This window comes from Parambassis ranga, chromosome 2 (genome assembly GCF_900634625.1).
Source record: "Parambassis ranga chromosome 2, fParRan2.1, whole genome shotgun sequence".
NCBI classification, from domain to species: domain Eukaryota; kingdom Metazoa; phylum Chordata; class Actinopteri; family Ambassidae; genus Parambassis; species Parambassis ranga.
The window spans coordinates 10,438,502-10,457,361 of NC_041023.1; the positions used below are offsets into that span (position 1 = coordinate 10,438,502).

Here is an 18,860-nt window from a genome sequence, read left to right on the forward strand (position 1 = left end):
GAGAGGCAGAGACTGAGAGAGAGAAAGAGGTGGGGACTACCAGAGTGTTTAAAAACCCTAAGTGGAAAGTATTTGGCTCCTAAACTTATCTCCTTATTTGACCAGCAACACACACACACACACACAGATAGAGGAAGGAAAGAGAGAGAAAGATTTGAGTTGAAATGACCAAAAGTAAGCAAAGCTGTCTGAATTTAAACAACTGACAGTGAAATGAGGACACACTTAGGTCTGTGCTGCAGTTATAGATAAACAAAACACAGTGAACTTTCAGAACTTTTATATTGCAGTTTGCTGATTGCTGATCCTTTTAAAAGCTATTTGTCATGTGGGCATGAAGATAGAATTTTGCACTTTACTGTCACTAAACATATACACTTTTTCGACCCTTTTAAAATTATTGTAAACTCATACATTTTAAGAACTGTGCAATAAGAATTTTATGGAGACGTGCACTTACTTTGGGATGGAAGGCAGCGCTCTCTCTCCCTCTAGAGGACAAAAGCACACAACATATACCAAGTTGTCTTAAATGTATTTTTTCCCCTCAGTAAAAGTACTTGAGTACAAGGAAATATAGAAAAAAAAGATTTTTATTTAAATAAGCGGACAGACTACAGCTTCTTACTTTACCTTTCTGAACTCTGACAATGAAGGAGTGAGTTTCCATGGAGAAAAGACGACAGTAACCATCAATCAAGTCAGCCAAGTTCTCTGCCATTGTTAGCGATGCTGTCGTAACTGTGAGAGGCTGCACACACAAACACAGTGACAAGCCTGTGACAGAGAACCATTGTCTCAAAAGACACCACACACAAACCTAATAGATAAAAACACCGTGGAGGTTTCCATCTGCTTCTTACATGAGGGGAGAACTCATCTCTTGTACACACGACTTGTGCGCAAGTAGAAGTACACATTTGTCATTATACAAAATAAAGCAGCATGACAATTTTGGTCAATCTATTCAGCTATTGTTTTTCCACAGATTACAGTTCAAAGTAACTTTCAAGTTCAAATAAAATTAAAGTCTAATTTTGATAAAGAATATACAACATGACAGTGGAACAATGTTAGAAAAAAACATGTGACAAAAAGTTGAGTAATACCTCAGCAGCTCCAGCTACATTCAGCTGTAGCATGCCTTTTCTGTCCTTCTCCTCCATAGCTGAGTACTGGATGGACTGGACTTGGTTAAAGTTTGCTAGATGGGTAGGCTGCAGACAGTGAAAGGCAACAAGCTTATGAATAAATTATTTTTTAGCTTTGTTGTCAAGCCTGTTATGATCTAATTGGTGGCTGCATTTGTGGAAGAAACTCACCGTGGATCCCTTATCTGTGAGGTAACTGATTCCTTCCTCTGGCCCAATGGCTAACTCTACCTGGATCACCCAGCTGGACTGTTAGGGAGGAGCCAGACACAGGTTAAATGTGGAAAGCAGGAGAAATCGATCCAAAGTGAAATGAAGAAAAAAGAAAAGGAGGAAAGGCTGGGTGCATACATGACCTGATGCTGCCAAAAGGGGTCGCCCTGACACAGTTAACAAAAAAACCTGAGAATTGCAGGAACCTACCCCAAGGGCACATTTGAAGCACTCCTTGTCATAGCGGTAGATTGGCCCAAGTGTCTCCAGGAATTTCAGGATGCACTGCTCATCATTGAGATTGGCCACCTGCTTAAATGTCTGCTGAATCAACTTACGAAGAGTTTTGGCCTGAAGACAAGAGGGAACAAATGACCTCTTAGAATATGTTATCAAGCCGATTCAGCAGAAAATCTCACTGGGACAACAGAGTGGAGGAAGTGTAATAGGAGGGAGGTGTGTGTGTGTGTGTGTGTGTGTGTGTATGAGACTAAATAGACATTGATTGACTAACAGTCCACTCTGCGTCCAGTCAAACTGACATCAGCACTTCATTCTCAGTACAGATCAATATTTTAACAAAGACATGTTGACACTGTTAGTTAGTCAATTAAACATCGAAGAGCCTGCCCATCTATCAATAGTGTATGTAACATGCTCTTCCGAGTGATCTGTGAGGTGCGTTTGTCCTGCTGGCACAACACTCTGTTATGTCACTGGACAGATGGGACAAAAGGGAAAGAAAATCCCTCTCAGAACATTACACTGTCATGTAAAATCCTCACTGAGGATAAAGATGAACATACATATATACTGTACTTAAATACAATCTAGTATAGTACAGTGCAGAAACAACATACACACTAAAACAAACACAGACTTTAGGGACAATCCCTTTCTATAAATATCTAAATATATAGATTAAGATAGAGATTAGAGGGTATTAAGTTCAGTATGGATCATAGATTTATAGTAGACTGCTACAGCACATTAAGGTCATTCGGCACAATTTAAACGAGAAGTTTACCAACTACAACCAAGACTATATAAGGTGTATTGATTTATTGACTCCTCTGAAGTCCTAAAATGTGTTAATTATTTAATCAATTGCTTAACTAGACTTAAGTGTAAACATCACAGTAGCCTGCAATCTACCTATGTGTATGTGTCAACAACAGCACATATAACACTACTGATTACAGAATAAATCTGTTTGAGTGTGTGTGTGTATGTGCTCTTTCCACTCCAGATAGGACGCCTGTTTTAATTCCTAGAATTCCACACACACGTATAAACACACAAACAGGGAAATTATCAGTTTAAACTGTCCACCCTTCCTGAAAGGAAGTACTGAGAGTGGCTTTCGGCTTCCCTGTCGACATGTCCACTGTCACTATAGCAACAGTCTGGACAGTTAAGGCACTCTGTGATTAGTAGAGGCCACTTAACAAGTTTGCAAAATACAATCAATATAATCACAACAGCAAAGGTACAACAGTGGCTGCGTGTATAATTTGTGTCCCTTTTTTGGATTTATAGTGATACGTTTTTTTAATTCCTTCCTTCCCCAGTCCTCACTTTAATATAATGTGACATTTCAATATGGCATTATGACAAACAAGTGCCTTGACTCAAGTTGGGGCTGGCTGTTCAAACTTTGATCTCAGAAGCCACCAAAGGTCAGTTAGACTAAACCTGCTGCCCGGCCTGTCAATATAAATGAACAGACTCTGCTTTTTATTGCAGCTAATTTCAGTCACTGTTTACTACCACAGCCATCTGCTCTGTGTGGTGTGTGTGTGTGTGTTAATGTGTATGACTGTGTGTTTGAGTGAAGTCCACTGAGGGAGAATAATCCCATTAAATGACTACCATTCTCGTTCAGCAGTGTGAACGTAAATGACAGCTGTGCTCTCTCTGCCTTACACACTGACATGTGTGTGTGTGTGTGTGTGTGTGTGTGTGTGTGTGTGTGTGTGTGCGTGTGCGTGTGCGTGTGCGTGCGCCACAGAAAGAGCAGAATAAACGTATGTTTTGCTAACCACCACCAGGCCATATTTCTACTATTTGCTTTGTTTAGCCCCATTAATTTAGATGAGATTGTTACATATTTTATATAACAGATAACAGTTCAGTTCAGACATCTCTAATCAAGTCAGATTCTGAATCTATTGATGTTTGACTGCACATGTGTGTCACAATAAAAATGGCCTTGTGGGACCACATCTCATATGGAGAGAAGAGAAAGAGAGGTGGGCAGCTGATGAGAAGGGAGTCAGCAGAGCTTCACAGACACAAAGGTGGGGAGACAAGGAAGGAGACGCACACTGACACATCCCCCTCCCTCCTTATTGTTAAAAAAGAAAGTGGGTTTAAAGATGACCTGAGGGTCGTACACACACATACAACACCCATACACTAGCATGCAAAAAAACCCAGTCTCCCTTTGCAGAGCATCTGTCTGCCCGCCTGCTGACATCAAGACCTTTTCGGGTCACTGGGCTTTTCACACACACCCTCAGACACATGCACACACACCAAGACCCTGCCCATAAACACGTGCCGTAAATTTATCACTGACACCGTCACTCCTCATTATGCAAACACACTCACCCATTACATACAAATGTACACATCTGCTTGGGAACAAATGTGCTATTCCATTGTGAGTTATTTGCTAAATACTGTTATTAAATATTGATATTGCTTAAACTGACTGAATTACCTTGAAAGATGCATTGTTATCTGAATAAAATCTGTATGAAAATTGAATATGGAGGCAAGCAAAAGAGTATGAAGCAGCTCCTCTTGATAACAACATAATGAATTCCTAATTACCAGCTCTGGTCACACATGGCTAAACAATGACATTAACTTTTGTATTTTGGAGGTGTCTGAATAAAGTCTGGCTTAACTGGTTGCTTATGTTATAACAACTCTTCACATGGAGGTAAGGACAACCCTAGAGCCTGACAACACATCTTGTAACACATCCAGACATTTGAAAACCCTCTCTTGCACTAGGAAGAGCCAATAACACATCACCCTTGTGGTAACAGATGCAAGCAGGTTCTTCATTGTTCATCAACAGGGAAATGTGAATACAGTAGGATAACTCTCTATAGTCACAGGCACTTCATCTCACCTTGACTGAATCCAACAGGTCTTTTGGGAAAAAACGCCTCAAACCAACATCTTTCCTAAAAAGACAAACACAGAGATACAGAAGGAAAACATCAGAATGTTTATTATGGTGAAATTACACTAAGGAATGTTAATTGGCAACTATGGCTGAATTTATCTGATTTGAGCTCTGTATTTTCCCCCTCTCCTGAGATGCAAGAACAACAACTACAGACAGAAACTGTTAGGCAACTGAAGACATGAAACAGAAAGCTGTGACTAAGTGCTGACTACAGAGCACTACTCATCTTTTCCTAAAAGATGGGGTTGAAGAAAAACAGAAAAGGCAGAAAGGATGAGACAGAGAAAGGCAGAGAGGAATACAAAGAGGGGCGACCACAGAATAAAGAAAGATGTGTGGAGCTATTACAGGAAGCTTGCTAATGACTCATAGCCCTCTAGAGAAAAGACCAGTACAGAGGGAGAGGAAGAGTAAAGAGTAAGAGAAAGGCTGGGAGCTTACATCATCGTTTCTGCCTCCTGTTTCTCCCACAAAGGTCAAATCTCAAGTAATTATTGTAGTATCATTATTACAGATGCCAAATGTGTGTGGTCCACAAAGTTGTAAATCCCACAAAAATACAATAAATATTCGTTCTTTATAATCGGATTAAAGATGCGATTATTTCAGTCAAACAAAGGAAAACATTCTAAGTCTTGAGGCTGAGGCTGCTTGTGTGCTACTGTTGACAGTTATTAACACCAACTAAAATCATTAACTATTTCAGACTTGTCTAGCAAAGTATAACTAACATCACAGCAAATTGTTGCAGCCTCACATAATGTGGATTTAAATAAGGATTTTAAACCTCCTGCAGTCCAGCTTAATGCTCTGTATCTAATTACTATATATACTGAGACTACAAGCGTTTTTGATACCTCCCCCTCTCTTGTCTTTATAAATACAAAAACACAAATCTTGCTCTTGAGGAAAGAAGCAATAATATCAGGCACTGATGGTCGACTGTCAACATGCTGTATCAAAGCACTAACAGCACTTTCGCTCTTGTTGGGTTTAAAATATGCATGACACAACATCTTTTTCCAATAAACAGGGAGACGTGCAGCAAAGTAGAGGCAGAAACAAAACAAAAAGGAAGAACAGAACAGGAGGAGAGACAGGACGAAAATAGAGACGTGAGCATGGGGAAGAGATAGACAGACTAAGAATGAAAAAAGAGACAAAGAAATACTAGTGGAAAGACAGGAGGCATTATTCTCAGTTAATTGGAGAGCTCATTATGCTGATGGGCAGAAAGAAAGACTTCATTGGAAAGGGGCAGCTCATTAGAATCAAACCATGCAAGGGCCAAGCCTCATTTAGAGTTTAAATTCTTCATAGACTTCCATCTTTCAGAGAGCACCAAGTGGCACACCACACGGAGAAAACAGGAGTGCTAACATAAGCCGCTTCAACTGTCAGCATCATATTTAAATGAGCACTACAGCCACTTTCACAAAGTTGAGGCAATATCAGAGGGAATGTGAGAAGAGGGTTTGCAGAGAGACACAGGAGTGTCATGAGTCTCTGCGTCTGTTTGATTTTGAGTCACCCACAAATGCAACAACATGTCAAGTTACAGTTGACAGACACGACTGAACTGTAATTTGTGGATGTCAGCAATAGACTTTTAGTCTATTAGTAACTGTGATTGCTGAATAAGATTGTTGTGGTCGCAAGCTGGACAGTACAAATCAGTCTGGCCCCTACCACTATGTAAAGCTGGGACTCTTTGCTTGTAAAGGAAATACTTACTCGAGTAGTTCATAGTTGGATTTCTTGTCCAGGGCGTTTCCTCTCATCTCTTTGAAGAACCGCCTGGAATGGAAACCAGTGGGGCAGAGAGACAAGACACAGAGTGGGGTCAGATCTAATGGCTGCAGACATTAAAATTATATCTACAACAGAAACGGCTGTTGCATTGAATAATGGATAACTGACTAAGAAGCAAGAATTATCAGTGCAGCTGAAGGGCAGACCCAGTTTGTTTCCACTGATGAAGTAAACAACTACAACTGAACATTTAGTTGCAAGCAGAATTATGATATAATTAAAGACATCTACCAAGAAAAATATGGAATCCATTGTAAACAAAATTAATGAATTTGTTTTAGCACTGCAAGCACATCACCTGATCTCTAGACAACCTAGTTTAAGAGCTACATCTTGTTCCACCTGATTCCCAATTTCGGTCATGTAGTCATTCTTCACCTGAAAGACATAAAAACACATCACAGAAATCTGCCTTTTAGAACATGTACTTCAAGTCATCTATCCCACATACAAACACACACACAGTGCCACTGACCTAGATTACCCAAACCCAAACACACTCAGTCCCCTAGCAGTGCCATATGTCTTGGGGCTAGCAGCTGGCAGAAGAGGAAATGTGTGTTTAGGTGTGTGTGTGTACCTGGTGGTAGTAGTAGTTGAGTGTAGGTTTGTCTTCTGTAAACTGCTGCACAAAGCCCTTTGGTAGATACCGGATTCTTAACTCATACCTACAAAGAAAAGGCAGACAAGAGGGAAAGTAAGTAGAGATAAAAAGATAACATAGATGCAAGCATAAGTGAGCAGAAGAAAAGGAAAGTGAGGGAAAAGCACAATATGCAAGAATGCAAATTAGATGAGTGATTGTAAAATGAGTTTAATAGAAGCTGACAGAGTCACAGAGAGAGTTGTTGACTTAGTCAGACAAAGCAGGCATCTGGTTCTCTCCCTCTTTATGTCCACAGTGCAAAAGGTCTATATCTCACAATAGCATTAGCACCAAGACTGCCACAATAAAGATAATATATACTCCAGCATTAAACTACCTAGCTAACGTAGCCACACTGCAACAAACACCCGGCCTCTCATCAGCATACAGCAGACGGGTTGCACTATTTTGCATGAGGCTGTTTACAATAAATCACTTCTACTACTTTAAAGCACAATACCACATACTGCTGAAGCTGGCTGCTTTGTGAACTGCTGACTTAAGTCATGTCTCGCCAAGGCAGTTTAAGAGCCCCTTTGAAACATACTACATACAAGCACCTGCTGCTATCTGAGCTGCAAACTAACTACACTTTAGGAAAACCTGATATCAATTAGTAGGAACACTTGTCTTTTCTTACCTCCACTCCTCATTTAGCCGTGCTTGTTCATATTTCTCTCTGATGCTGGACACACCCAAATCCGGGTGAAGCCAGTGCACTTGGTCTTTTGATTGGCTGTTACTGAGACGCAGGCCGAAACACGAAGTCCAACGCACTTTGTGGATGTCCAGAATTTTCTGTATGATTCCCTGAAGGAAAAGACAGAAGGAAAGTAGACACGTGAAATAGTTTGAAAAGTATTCATTCAGCAGACATTATTTTTTGTTAAGCCAGTGAGGTTAAAATTAATAATATGAAAAAAATAGCCAATCAGTGTAACCTCACTGTGCTACCTACACTAATGTTTATGTCTGGCATTTGATATCAGGTCAATGAGGGCATGCATCCTTGTCTGCGTGTGTGACTTCAAGCAATTTAAATGACGTTCCCACCCAAACAAGTTGACAGACATCATACACACATGCACAGTAATGCTCACAGAACCATGTGTGTGTTACCATGTAAAACGCTAGGGGGTCTGACCTAGATACTGAAGAAGAGCAGGATGAAAGGATAAGAGAGGAGAGGATATCTGCAGTGAGTCCTGTATGACCACTAGGATGTCAGCAGTGTTAGGTAGTTTCTGCACCGTGGCAGTTCATCTAAAAGCAGACTGCTAAGTAAACCTACACATACACAAATATAATGCCCCGAGGTTTATGTATTAGCAGGCAAAATACTCTCATTGTAAATATCCTTCATCAGAGCAGAGAGCAAGGACCTTGAGCTGTGGACAACCATCAAAACATTCAACTCTAAATCAACAGCTGGGTTTAAAGTGCACTATAAGCCTGGGGGGTTTGATATGGACACTAACTAATATTACAGTGAAGGCCATAATGATCTGATATACCATAAGGGTTTCTTACAGTTATTAAATTCCATCACATCAAACAACAAAGACCTACACTTTAAGGCTAAAGGGTATCATCTGTATTTACTTACCCGGACATCAGTTGCATCTCCATATCTGATGTTGGAAGACCAGCAGCTGTTTTCAGTGTTGGTTTCAAAGTGATGGAAGACTTTCAGAACCCTGTCCATGGAGCCTGCCATGGTTCGGTCTGATCCACCTGCGCTAAGCCGTGACTTGGCACCTCCAAGGAGGGCATGATTAAGGTTGGGGTCCAGGTAGGCTGTTGCCATGGTTTTCCCTGCTGACACTGCCGCTGCTAGGTGTCTGTCATATTCTATGAGAAAGAGAGGAGAAAATAATGAGTTCAATCAGAGAGAATTCTGCCCTCTCCCATTTTCTTCTCAGTTACCGGTAACTTTGTACAACAAATATCTATTCTTCTTCTGCGTCATTGTTTGGTAAGATGAAATACAATGAACAATAAGATATTAAAGAGAAATAAAGAGAGAAGTGCAGTAAGGGTCAAGGCTGTTTATGTAAGCACCGTGTCTATAACACAGGGAAGACAATGCTCTACTGGCTGCCATTTTTCCTGAATAAGACATTCTGACATTGACACACTTCCTGGAATTTCATGGTAACTTCATCCGGAAATGCCCAGCAAAAACTACCCTCTCTTTATCACTGTTGTTATGTGTTAGCATAGTAATTCTCTGTGTGTGAGTTGGTTGCCCCCTCCATGTGGTATTTTTCTGCTACCCTTTCTTCCTGTGATTCTCTTCTCACATTTAAAAAAGGAAAATGGATATTTTCTAGTCGGTAATTACACCTGAGAGACTCACACACACATGCAAACATAACTCCAGAGAAAGTCACAGCTACGATAAAAAATGTGCTTCCAAGTTGTGCCAGTTGATGACTATCATATCTTTTATGCCAAAAATGCAGCAAACACTGTCTCACACACACAATTCCTGCAAAGTAGCTTTGGCTGTATACCAACTATGTTCCCATGGAGTCAGATGTCACACTGTGAGGAGTGGCTTCGTGCTACTTGTGTGTGTTTCTGTGTGTGTGTGTGTGTGTGAGTCAAAGAGTTTTCATTCATACCTCTGTCCCAACACATGGGGAAGGGGCTACAGCCACTTGTCACCATGGAAACACATGTCTGTCTTTCCCTATATCTGCCTGCATCGAGGACAGAAATGCAACTCGCAGCTTCACAACCACGCATTGCATGCACACACAGTAACCTTGAAATAAATAGCGATTCTGACACTGAAACTGCAAAGAAAACTCATGCACACATAAACACACACACACACACTGTCCAGCATTTGCCAACAATTACTTCCAGAGGAGTGAAAGCAAAAAAATTCAAAAAGTCAGTTTCTTCAATGTCTGTTGACACTGTGTGTGAAGTATGAAAATTCTCCCGACGTAACATCAACCGAAAAATTCCAACATCCTTTGAAGACTTTTGTCCTGTCCCGTCTTCCTAATCTTTTCCTGTTATCCACAGTAACACAAAATAAAACGGATCCCCAGAGATCTGTTGCTTTCATCCACAAACTTCTGTCCACTTACTCCTCAGTGGCTCCTCTCTGATGAGAACACACTGTTTGTTTTTTGAACGAATTCTGCCCCATGTCTGCACTCCATAGTTACAGAGTTGCCTTGGAAGTGTCAAATAACTGTCGCTTAGGAGACAATTCAGGTTATAGAGTCGGTGTGAAGGGGTGCTCCTCCAGCAGAAAGTTCAAATCCAACTTGTACAAAAGGCGATCCAGAGGACCTTCAGTTAGTTAGTGGTCACACAGAGAGGAAAGACAATTACTGTGCTCAGTGAGAAACAAACAGAAAGCCATCTTCTCTTGGAAACACAACACAAGAAAAGAGATTGAGCAAGAAAAACAAAGGAAACAAAGACAGCGACAGAAATATAGCAAATGTTTCAGGGCGAGAGGGAAAAGGAGGACAGAGCAGCATAACTGAAAGTTGAGTGGGAATGAGAGAGCTCAAGAGAGGGCTGCTGGAGGCGCAGGAGGAGCTAGAAACCATTAATATGCTAATCTGCTCTCTTCTATTCAATGAACACCCCTCCCACTTCTGTTTATGAAGCTGATCTCAGAACAGCCCTGTGATAAAATGATTATTACTGACGCTGTGAGGAGAGGAAAATTAGACCCTCTAAAATTATCTTATATACCAAAAACAAGTACTTAAGAATTGAATATCCTTGATCATTTAGCAAAAAACTAACCAAGATTGAATCACCAGAACATAAACATCCCTTTTTCTGACACAATGTCTTACACCAAAGCTAAAATAACCAAGAATCTCAACTGGCAGCTGCAACCAGTCCTCATTCACATAACAAAGTACCAATCAATCACACATCATACGCCACGTCCATAGACACCCAGGGCAAGCACCCAGGTATTTATCTTTTAGAATCTGTGCAATACCCTCCAACAAAGTGCCACTTTGTAACTCTAACTAGATGCCAGGAACAATTAATCAAACACATATTCATACAGTTGAACACATCCTCAATTAAACAACTCAACCTGATTACTGTAAACACACCAACAATAACCAACACAGAAAAATCGCCAGTTAGCTTCAGACTTAACTGAGCAGGCATGGCGGGTGTTTGAGTGTGCACGTGTGCATTTCCAATAATTTGGGGTCCATCTCAGTCTTTAGTCATTGTTATGAAAATCTGGAGGGAGGAGGGAAGGGGGTTTTGGTGTTTGTGTGTGTGCGCATGCATGTGGGAGTGTACATGTGAGTGTACTATTGAAAGCCTTTTGTCAGAGGACCGGATGTTGCCATGAAAGGGAAGAGCTCTGTGGGTGCAGAGCCAAAGTCTCTCTCTCTCTCTCTCTCACCATTTTGTCCAAAACATATATTTATTTTTGCACAGGAGGGAAGCCCATCATCCACTATTGACTGAGTGCAGATAAAAATTTAAAACAACAGGTAAACCTTAGTTATGCATTAGTTACTTTGATGTGTTTTGCATAAATGAAACCACTGATTATTTTTCTGTTTGTATTTCAACACTTGCCATTGTTGTCATGTTTTATTTAACATGCATTTTGCTTTACTCCAGTCAAAAACAACCAACATTAAAACTTAAAAAACAAACAAACATCTGGCACTGGTTTTACTCTGAAGTGACACCTGAACAGATTCAGTGTTCAAGTAAAAATCCTATAATAATATAGGTAATAATTAGAGGAAGCTAAAACCCTGACAACATGTGAGTATAACAGGCATTGGCCTGATTATTATTAATCTGCAAAGCTAAAGCCAGGCCCCTGGCTACCATGGTACCCTGGCACATTCATTTTCGGAAAGCAACCTCTTTTATACCCTCAGGTTCTTGCTGCTATATTGGGACTCTGTAAGAAACATATTTTGTGTGTGGTATCTGTCTGTATCTATATTGTGAAGATTGTAATTAGTCACTCTTCTATCAGCATCAATAATATTAACATATTATTATAACACAGAGACATCAATTTTGTTGGATTGTTTGAGTATGTTGCCAACATTACTCTATTTGTCAGAATGTCACCATTTCTACATAACATTACTTTTTCAGCTCTTTGTTTTGACTTAAAGTTATTTTTCCTTTTTAGAGATCCAGTGTGTAGGACTCTAGCAGTCACTTAGTCTCTATCCATAATCAAATTGGACTTCAGTTAAAATAACTTGAAGTTTATATAAAACTATTATTTGCTAAACTATTATTGACTTCATATTGTGTCTGTATGAGTGAATGAGGCAGCTAAATGCTGTTGATGGCTGCAGCAGGTGTTTAGGGGTCAGCTCCTCACCTGTGTAGTAGGCAATTCGGGAAATATCTGAAAGACATATAGAGAAAAAAAAATAACAGTTAACTGCTTTGTTTAATTTTGACTGACTGAGCAAAGAAATCAAGTCAAAAACAAAAAAGTAAGCCTAATTTCATTACGCTGCCCAGCAGGTGTCCTTAATTGTGTTACTGGATGCAAATTGAGGCAGAGAGGTCTGGACCTGCTACACAATATGTGTCAAGTTAAATAGATTAAAAATCCATCAATATCCTGCTTTCATGTACACTTTTAACAGGGGTATTGACTTATTTTTCAATCAATATGCCATTGTTACATGAATTGTTCTGACTCCTGATGTATGCTGAAGCTGTATTGTTTAAAAAAAGAGTAATGACACAGAGCAGCCCTATTGTTCAGGTGTTCTGGTCAAGCAGCTGGTAGATGAGGTTAAAACGCTGTGACTTCTGTGGTTTTACACATGGTATTTTAAAGTAGTAAAACATTTTTCTTTTCATTTAGCACCCTTCCAGGAGACGTTTCAGGTAGCAGTGTATGTACTTTTTAAAAAATACCTATGTGAATAGAAATCATGTTTTCAAACACATGTTTTCCTGACTGGGGTGATACTCTACACTAAAATCGATCAAATAGCCCCCAAAATCCCACAGGAAGCTCAGGAGAAGCCCTATGGAACCTGACTCTGACTTAGAGCAGTGATAGTGGTTATCTGTGGGAGGGGGTCAAGAGGATAAGTGCATAAGTGCTTTAGACACCCTGATGTACACACAAATACCGGGCAAGCATGGTCAAGGTGAAATTAAAGCAAAGGTTGCCAACAAAGATGATGTAATGGCAAGAAAAAAAACCCACACACCAAAAATGGAAAAGCTCTCAAGATGATTGATTGTGTGTGAGAGCTATCGACAAATTCTGTGCAACGTGAAACCAGGACATTACAGGGACAAAGTTGACAACTCTGTTGAATTTGCAAGAGTAGTCATTTTTAGACTTTACTGTACTCACAATTCAGCATATTTTTTTTACATTCGTTTGCCCTTAATTGCAAGGACATACATTTCATATGAATCCCCCAGCTGGCTTGCATCATGCTTCCAATGACGTAACCAAGGACAACCATCATTTTATCATTTTATCATCACACTATGTGGCTAAAAGGAACACCAGTAAACTTGATGTGGACCAGTCTACAATGATTGACTCTGCTATAGTGTCTATAATGACATCTAGATAGACCTAAGACCATCTGTCTCTCTTGGACACTCTGAGAGCTCCACTCTGCCTCCATCTGTCTGTCTCTGGTTAGAGTGTAGTTTGAGATCTGCAGCTATATCAATACTGTTGCAGTCTCGACTAAAAACCAAAGGAGACTGTGGTCTTTTCATGACTGAGGCTGATTAGAGAGCACCTGGACAAGAGAGAAAAGCTATTGTATCAAAGATGGTTGCCTCTCACGCACACATAAACACAAATGGTCTTGCCAGTAGATCAGCTATGAGCCCCAAACACCTTCTCAAGCTGTACTCAAGAACAGCACACAAAGGAGAAAGGATTGCTTTTTCAGGTTCATGCATAAATGCTGTTGTATGTTCCACAAATTATTTAGTATACTCCAAAATGAGATCTACTGTAAAAGGGAATTCCTGATATTTTTAAACCTTGGTCCTATCTTGCCATCTTTGTGTATCTAAATAATTAATCGGAACAAAAAAATGTTTTGACATGTGCTTCTCACAGGATGTAAGTCTTTGCAGGAAGATAACACTGTAAATGTGAGTGAGAGTAAGAAGAGTGGAGTGATAGTGAGAGATGAAGAGCAAGAGTTTTGGCTTACTGTAATCTAAAAGATTTAAAATAATGGCTGTAATTGTGCTTTGCAAACACTTTCACAGATGTGAAATGTGAAAAAAAAAACTTGTGGCTAATTGTGCTATAAATAGCTGTTTGTACAATGCATTTTGCAATCTAGTCTGCATATAAAGCTTTTGACCATGATGATTAATGCCAGTGACACATAAATCTTACACTAAGTACACTGGAATCATCCTTTAAGTCTGTATTATGTGTTAGTGAAGTTAGGCCATCTTCTTACAGTGACCTACTACACACAAGCTGCTGTGAAAGAGTTTGAGGAGAATAAATCCAAGTCTATCTGCAAGCCTTATGCCAAAATACATGCCCTCGAAAAATAGATGAAAATAAAATGTGTTTCCACAGTTTTGTTGAATACTGAAACCATCCTCGTGGATTTTTGCGTTGTTAGTAAAGGTAAATATGTTGGACCTTCATCTGAACTGTTACTAAACACAGTAAAACATCATAAACACCAACAGAAAACACACTGTGAGCTGCCAAAACACACATTTACTGACAGATATATCTCACTAGACATGCACACACAGCCACTGTCTCCAAGTTGTGTATAACTGCATGTTACCCCCAAAAAACACAGGGGTTATGTGACTGTAATTGGACTGAACTATCAGCACAGGAGAGAGTCTGCTGTCTAAACTACCAGTGTTAGGTGGGTAGTTACACAGAATCCACAGTCTAAGAGTAAGGTAAAGTAATAGAGGGAAATTAAAACCCTAAAACTGTGTCCGTCTGTTGAAGTTACAAAAAGGTCACACGACTGTGCTACAGTGACAAATGAAACCAGAAGAGAAGTAATAAAAGAAGATTCGCTAAAAATTCGCCTTTGCAAAAACGACATTAAATTAACCTTAAGGTAGCAGTCAACTGTTCTGCCTCAGTGCTCTGTGCCTAATGGTTACACTTCAAGCTGAGCCGGTCCATAGCACAAGTGTGTGCCAATCTGGACAATGGTTTATTACTGGAGCGTGCAGTCTTACAATGCAACAACATAATGCCAAGGCACCAATCACACCTGCCACTCACGTGCGCTTAACACACACAGACTAACTCAAAAAAGACCGCTTTTGTCCTTTTGTAGGTTTTTTTCCAACTGTTCTGACCTTAGATTTCCTTGACTTAATGTTGGCACAAAAAACTAGGACAAGTCCTAGTTTTTCCCATGACATATACTTCTGGTTAGCCTTTTAGCTAAAGGGTCTTCAATCAGAAGCACAGGTGCATTTTCTCATGTTGTTATTTACATTCAGATTAACATCAAACTATTATTCAAACCTGTCATATGCTAAATAAAATGCATTAAACACATACAGATGACGCCTGCTCTCCAGATAACTCCTACATGCATGCAACATAATAAGGTCAAATAAATGCATGACTGCTCATACACATTTATCTGCAAAGCACACACACTGTGACACACACATTCACTCCAGTGCATATCTTTCAGGTGCAGTGATAAAGCTAACAGGCTTACTGAAGCAACACACATGTATCACACTCAGACCAGAAATACTGTGTATAATTCACCTCAGATTTAGGCCGAACAAACTGGAGAGAGCTTAAAAATATTTTTCAAATGATGCCACTCTTTGTGGTCAAAAAAAAAGCTGATCTACCTGACAAAATGAGGAATTACAAAATAAGTTTAAGTTGTGACTTGAGGCATATATTTATACTTGCTTATCCACAGAAAATCAAATGTAACATTAAATATTGAATTGAAGAGCAAACACTGGGGAACCGCTTTACAAGAGTAAAATGAATTCTCAATTCTGATTGAACTAGACTCTTAAATGGTTCAGCTAGGAGCTAGTTGTACTAATGCATCCTAACATGTATAATTAACAGCAGAAAAATAAATAACACACACAAATCCAGTCTTTAACACAAAAAGTACATTATTTAGGGTTTAGAGATAAAGCCTACTGATGAAATGAGAGGTGGGTGCACTGTATGTGTGTGTGTCTGCACTGTATTGAACAGGAAAGGTGCAGGCTTTGGGATATTGTTAAGAAAATTTCATCATCATCCATTATAAGCTTGGGCCAACATATTAAGACACACTGAAATATAGATGATCTAACCCAGAAACAAAACCCTGCTGCAGGGGAATTGGTTCCTGTCCACATTTACACACAGACATATAATGTATGTGTACCCAAATGCACAAACACACGCGCTACACCTACACATAAATGTGGGCTATACTGGGAACTATATTGGGATGCACACTTGTATTCAACCAACCCAATAATTTGACATACGTAACAATCCTACCTCCTACACACACAAAAGTGCACACAGGCGGTGTTAACCCCCTTTGATGCACATGCACACTTGAAGTTGAAGCCTCCTACACACAGGCAACCACGCAAGTCCATCTCCTTTTATACGCCAATATATTCCCTCATTACAAGGGGCAAAACAGAACAGTATAATGCTCCAAATGTTTAGTTATATTAGGGCTTTGAGTAGCCTGCATTCATTATTTTGTCAATTAAAAACTAGTCACTTATTTAATTTTGTCCATACAACCAGTAAGAAGCAACAAAATGAGAGCGATTGAGAGTCTAAAACAAAAATAATGTGTAGTAATCTAATAACAAATTGTTTTGCAAGTGTGTTTCTATGTGTATTTGCCAGTTTGTCACCTTTTTCTGCCTCTCCTCTCCTCATCACCAACACAGTCACTACTGTCACCACTGCTTATTTACACTTTTTCTTATCATGAAAAAATTACTTCATCATGTAAACTTTTAGTCACAGTAATGACATCAAGAAAATAACTACTTTGAACACAGACTGTTCAGAAACTAACACAACTGTTAATAACAAGTATTTTTGACTTTATAGAAAGAAAGAACAACATTACTGATACATGCAGATATGCAGCCACTCATATTAGTAAAGCATAATAAAAGCCTCACCATGGTATAGTCCTTCCATTTATAGTCCCAAACAGGGAGAGGAGAAGAGAAGAGAGAAAAAGAGGAGAAGAGAAGACTAATCCTCTTCTAAAGACTGCTAAATTAGGAAAAGCCAAAATCCCAGGATTCTGTGGTCTTTGGGCTAGCGTTGTGCTACCCAGCTAACTCAATAATGATGTCTAAGGCCGACTTAAGCTTGTAGCCCAGCTTCCTCCTTTCTCTGCTACAACCACTGTGACTACACTGACCCACAGATACACACAGCAGTGCGAGCAGTGGGAGTAGAGTGTAAAACGAGGGAGAGGAGACAGGGAAAGACAAGTAGTAGGCAGCCTATGATCAAGGGGGGAGGGAGAGGAAAGAGAGAAAAGGCGGGGGGAGGAGGAGGAGGGGGGAGGGGTGCCTTTAAGTCCCACAAGAGAGTAATGGGGGGAGAGGGAGGGAGCCAGATGTATATGAGACACAGGAAAGGCAAGTGAGGAAGGAAGGACTTGAGATGGAAAGAAATGATGCAACAACTGCAAGAAGAGAAGTGTGATGAAAGAGGAGCATAATGACAATAACAGAACAATACTACATAAAAATCTGGTAAAATAACAAGGAAATAATGCAGTGGCACAAAAGGCACAGCTGAGAATGACATAACAAGAGGGGGTGAGCCTTTAAACATTGAGCATGTGGGTGTGTGTGTGTGTGTGTGTGTGCTGTGTTGCCTTTGGCTATTCTGTTTCAACGACACAAACGCCCCCCTGAGGAGCTACTCAATTAGTCATAATGTGATGTTCACAACTCAGCACCGTCCCACAGAAATCATCCATCTTTGAGAGAAAAAAAAGATTGAAGACAGTGGGACAGTCAGTTGTTCCACTGACTTTACACACTTAATCCAATTGTAATCTAATCAAAATGCACAGAGATGAGGTGGGGAATAAACCCAACCTCCACTTAATTTAGTGTTTACCAGCCATTTGAGCTTAAATTATCATTTAATACATTAAGAACAAATGGTTGGTTAAAAAAAACAAAAAAATTACAAGTACTAAGATTATATTATAAAGAACAGTGAGGACAAATTTATCTTGCCATGTGTAAAAAATGTTGCTGGAAATGTTGGCAGTTACAAAATGTGCTTTAATTAGAATAGAATAGAATATACTTTATTAATCCCTTTGGGAAGGTCCCTCTGGGAAATTTGGGTACCAGCAGCACTACAACACCGACAGTCAGAGCAAGAGTTAAATAGAATAAAATAGAATAAAATAGAATATAGTGCAGTTAAAAAAAATAAAAGATAATTATACTGTCTTTAATTTATTTCTTAACATTACATCCACTATTTTAACGGTACATTTGTCATGGAAATTCTGAATCTATGAATGAACTGTAGCAGTTTCTCCCTCTCTAATGCAAAAAAAAAACAAAACAAAAAAAAAACACACAACTAGGCAGCCAGACAAGATGAGAGTTGCTCAAGAGTAAAGCAGATTAATGGGCCACTGGATTAGTAGGCCAAGATGTCACACATGCACACAGTCCCTACTGTGACTCATTTGGAAGGTGGGTCTAAGCTCTCTCCCTATATCTCTGCTTCATTCAATGTGAGCATCCTTGCTGCATGAGATGGTGTGATAACATCTCCCCCTAGTGGAAAGTCTGCATGGTCCTCCCT

General features: G+C 39.7%; 1 protein-coding gene across 10 annotated transcripts in view; it reads right to left on the minus strand.

The window, feature by feature from the left end:
• Positions 1 to 18,860, minus strand: part of LOC114432494 (focal adhesion kinase 1-like) — a 40,065-nt gene that overhangs the window by 15,374 nt on the left and 5,831 nt on the right. For 3 of the 10 annotated variants that reach the window (XM_028400533.1, XM_028400534.1, XM_028400532.1), the window contains exons 1-12: positions 9,655 to 10,506; positions 8,634 to 8,878; positions 7,668 to 7,837; positions 6,962 to 7,049; positions 6,680 to 6,759; positions 6,304 to 6,366; positions 4,510 to 4,564; positions 1,575 to 1,715; positions 1,323 to 1,400; positions 1,110 to 1,217; positions 634 to 751; positions 461 to 491 (exon numbers count right to left, since the gene is read on the minus strand). In XM_028400533.1, coding sequence (XP_028256334.1) covers positions 461 to 491; positions 634 to 751; positions 1,110 to 1,217; positions 1,323 to 1,400; positions 1,575 to 1,715; positions 4,510 to 4,564; positions 6,304 to 6,366; positions 6,680 to 6,759; positions 6,962 to 7,049; positions 7,668 to 7,837; positions 8,634 to 8,878; positions 9,655 to 9,778 — 1,301 coding nt within the window. In that variant the 5' untranslated portion in view covers positions 9,779 to 10,506. Of the gene's footprint in view, positions 1 to 460; positions 492 to 633; positions 752 to 1,109; positions 1,218 to 1,322; positions 1,401 to 1,574; positions 1,716 to 4,509; positions 4,565 to 6,303; positions 6,367 to 6,679; positions 6,760 to 6,961; positions 7,050 to 7,667; positions 7,838 to 8,633; positions 8,879 to 9,654; positions 10,510 to 12,392; positions 12,420 to 18,860 lie in introns of those variants that run through there. The other 7 variants (XM_028400539.1, XM_028400531.1, XM_028400537.1 and 4 more) reach the window with 6 other exon arrangements.